At 36.7% G+C, this 3120-nt stretch overlaps 1 protein-coding gene across 1 annotated transcript; it reads right to left on the bottom strand.

The window, feature by feature from the left end:
* Positions 1954–2821, bottom strand: LOC110268468. Its single transcript, XM_021114652.1, has 2 exons — positions 2228–2821; positions 1954–2137 (listed from the first exon to the last, which is right to left on the bottom strand). The coding sequence occupies exons 1-2, from the start codon at positions 2599–2601 to the stop codon at positions 1954–1956; spliced, it is 558 nt and encodes a 185-aa protein (XP_020970311.1). The 5' UTR covers positions 2602–2821.

Here is a 3120-nt window from a genome sequence, read left to right as displayed (position 1 = left end):
ATTGCTAATTTCTTTGAAAACTGAAAAATAAATACTTTATCTTAAAAAAAACAAGTAGGCATAGATTCATATACAAGAATCCTTACATAATATCTTATAATATAATATACATATAAAACATACAACTCCTATTCCTCTTACAAAAATTGTAATAACAAAGACGAAGGAAGAAAATAATCTAATTAATACAACAACAAATAAACCAACGCAGTATAACTCTTCATAATGCTTCTTCATCCGGTTTCTGAAAAGGTAAAGCTGTAGGGGGTGAGAACCTAACCACACGGTCTCACCACGGAGTTTCAAAGTTGTCATAAGAAGATATTTAACAAGAAAACTGTTTTCAAGCTCAGTTATTATCATTGCCTTATGAATCTTTTAAAAACCAATAGGTAATCGCTCAAAACTTTTTCAAAGAAATAATGTTTAATCTTTTAGAAATCCGAAACCTTTCCTTTCTAATAAGAAAATTTCAATCATAGACCAACCACGCAATCAATTAACACAATCATTAATTCAGCACCAAAGCTCATTCTCAAAAGTAGCACACCAGGACAAACACAGGCAAAACAGACAAGGAAAGCACAGGTTTAGGTAGCAGTTACAGCAAATAGTTCAGGTAGCAGTTAAGAACAGTTTAACAATTAGGCACAACAAAACACGTTCAAACCCAAGAAAGGAAAACAAATGCATATGATACATGCCTGTCCTATGGCTGATGAGGCTCATCTGTCGATTATCCAGCCAACCCGACAAGTCTGAAAATACTTAGACTGTCCCCCGACGTGCATTCCCAAGAGTCTATGCATAGCTTTTTCTCAAATAATCAATATTGCTCAATGGGGGTTACATTCCCGGGAATTTATATAGTGCCCGGTCACACTTACGTCGTAGGGTCAACAGAGTATCGAGTTTTCAACCTGGTACACGTGGTGGCAAGCCATGGTACTTTATCCAGGGAACCTCGTATCTCAGATAATTCAAATTCCTAATCCATATGAATAATTCAAAAATCATATCTCAACATTCTCAATCGATTTCTCAACATTTTCAACATTCTCAACATCATAATCATTCACCAATCCAAATCTCCTTTCCAAATTCATTCAAAAACCATATTTCAAAGAAAATCCTCATCATCCTTCTTTCCATTTCGTCTATTAAAAATCCCAATTCAAAACATAATTCTTTCTTTGAAAAATAAATCAATCTTAAAATATATAATGTTTAAAAACAAATATTTTTAATTAATTACTTCAAAAAAAACTTAAAATTTCGGCAGCATCTCCTCTAAAACTCGGACACTGCCACCCTTTTCGGGTCCCATCCAAATATTTCTCAAACCTTTTCTCAATCATTTCCAAATCTCAAACATTTTCCAGAGTTGAACCAGTTCCAATATCAAATTATTTTCAAATCAAACCAATTCCAACAGTAAAATTCTTTTTAAAATCAAATCAGCTCAAATATTAAATCATTTATAAAAATCAGACCAACTCAAAATCAAACTACTCTCAGAATCAATTTATTTTCATATCTCAAATTATTTCCAAAATTGATTCATTTATATTACCAAGTAAACTCCAAAACCAAGAAAATCCACCTTTCATAATAAACAAGTAAATAACGTTTCAAACCGGTTTTTATCAACAACAATACACCACTCCCGCAATTAAGCACCCAATAATCCAGTCCAACAAACCATCACATCCACAAGACAAATATAGTCACAGAAGTATATCTTTTTATATCAATATCTATTTATCACAACTCTGTAATGTAAAATAGATTTTAAGAAAAACCCTACCTCGATTAGCCAAAATCGTGGAATTTAAACGCGACAATCCTCTTTTCTTCCTAATTTGCAGCAGCGTCAATTTTTCTACAGTAATGACAATGGTTGCAGCAGGATTCGAATTTGATGAAATCAAATGTAGGAACAACACTGAAAGTTCAAGACGACACCGAAACTAAAATGGAATTAAAACCAGAACAAACAGATAAATGAAACCAAGGTAGGTTAGCGTGTAAAAGTGAAAAAATTGGGGCAAGACAACAGAAATTCCAGGGCATTCGGGCGGTGACTGTGACGGCAGCTATAAACACCACGGCGTAGCCACTCAACCAGTAACGGTGACTGTATAACCTAACGCAAACAACCTCAGTAACAACTCATGGTAGGACCAACTTACCAGAAAAGAAGATATAAGGCAAGATTAGAGCTTACCAAACAGACTTAGGCCTCAGTGGCGGTTTCTGGTGGCAGTGGCGGCGGCGTGGAGCTCCGGCGATGCCGCAGTAAGCATAAATGGCGGCGGGCAGATCGGCAGGGGCAGCCATTCTTCTAGCAGCGGCGGCCGAACGCGAACAACCTCTTTCTCTCCCCACGGACTCTCTCATCTGCCTCACCCATGGACGACAGCGACGCTGGCTCCCTTCGGCGACGACGACGGCGCGAACAGTAGTAGCTGTGACGGCGAGCTTCATCACCGACAGCGACGGTGACTGGCGCGAGGAGGCGGCACAGCTTCTCTTCCTTTCCTCTCGGATCTCCTCTCTTTCTCTCTGCTCGCGACGCGACAGTGCAGGAACGGCAGCCATGGCGAGGCGGTGGCGAGCTACGCAGTCTTCCTCTCCCGTCAGTGCTCTCTCTCTTCTTCTCAGATCTCTTTCTCTCTCTCGGTGATGTATGTGAACTCAATGAAGAGGGGAGAAAGAAAATGAGTGGCGGCACTGATGGAAACATAGGAGACTGTGGGTGTTTGAAATTAGGGTTAGTGTAGGTTGATTTGGGGATTTAGTGTTAGGGTAATTTTGTACTAAGGATAGTTTAGTAATTGAAAACCAATTTAATCAAACAATAATCACATATAAAAATATTGTTTATTCATCAAAATTACAAATCATTTTTAAATAAGTAGTCTAATTTAAAGTACAAGATAATATGCTTAATTTTCTTTGTTCATAAAAAAATAAAGTTTTAAATTCCAAATCTCAATTATTTAAACCAGATCGTGTAAAATTCTTATTATTTCACAATGACCAAATTTTCTAATTTAAATATGAAAATTATCCAATAATTACATATAAGATAAAAAAATCTAATTTATTTATCAAAAT

Source organism: Arachis ipaensis, chromosome B10 (assembly GCF_000816755.2).
Source record: "Arachis ipaensis cultivar K30076 chromosome B10, Araip1.1, whole genome shotgun sequence".
Classification (NCBI taxonomy): Eukaryota; Viridiplantae; Streptophyta; class Magnoliopsida; order Fabales; family Fabaceae; genus Arachis; species Arachis ipaensis.
This window is presented reverse-complemented; position numbering and strand designations above follow the sequence as displayed.

Coding starts and splice junctions, on each gene's coding strand:
- LOC110268468 (XM_021114652.1), bottom strand. CDS start 2,601: ATGGCTGCCGTTCCTGCACTGTCGCGTCGCGAGCAGAGAGAAAGAGAG. Junction 2,138..2,227: donor CTGAGGCCTAAGTCTGTTTG/GTAAGCTCTAAT, acceptor TAGGTTATACAG/TCACCGTTACTGGTTGAGTG.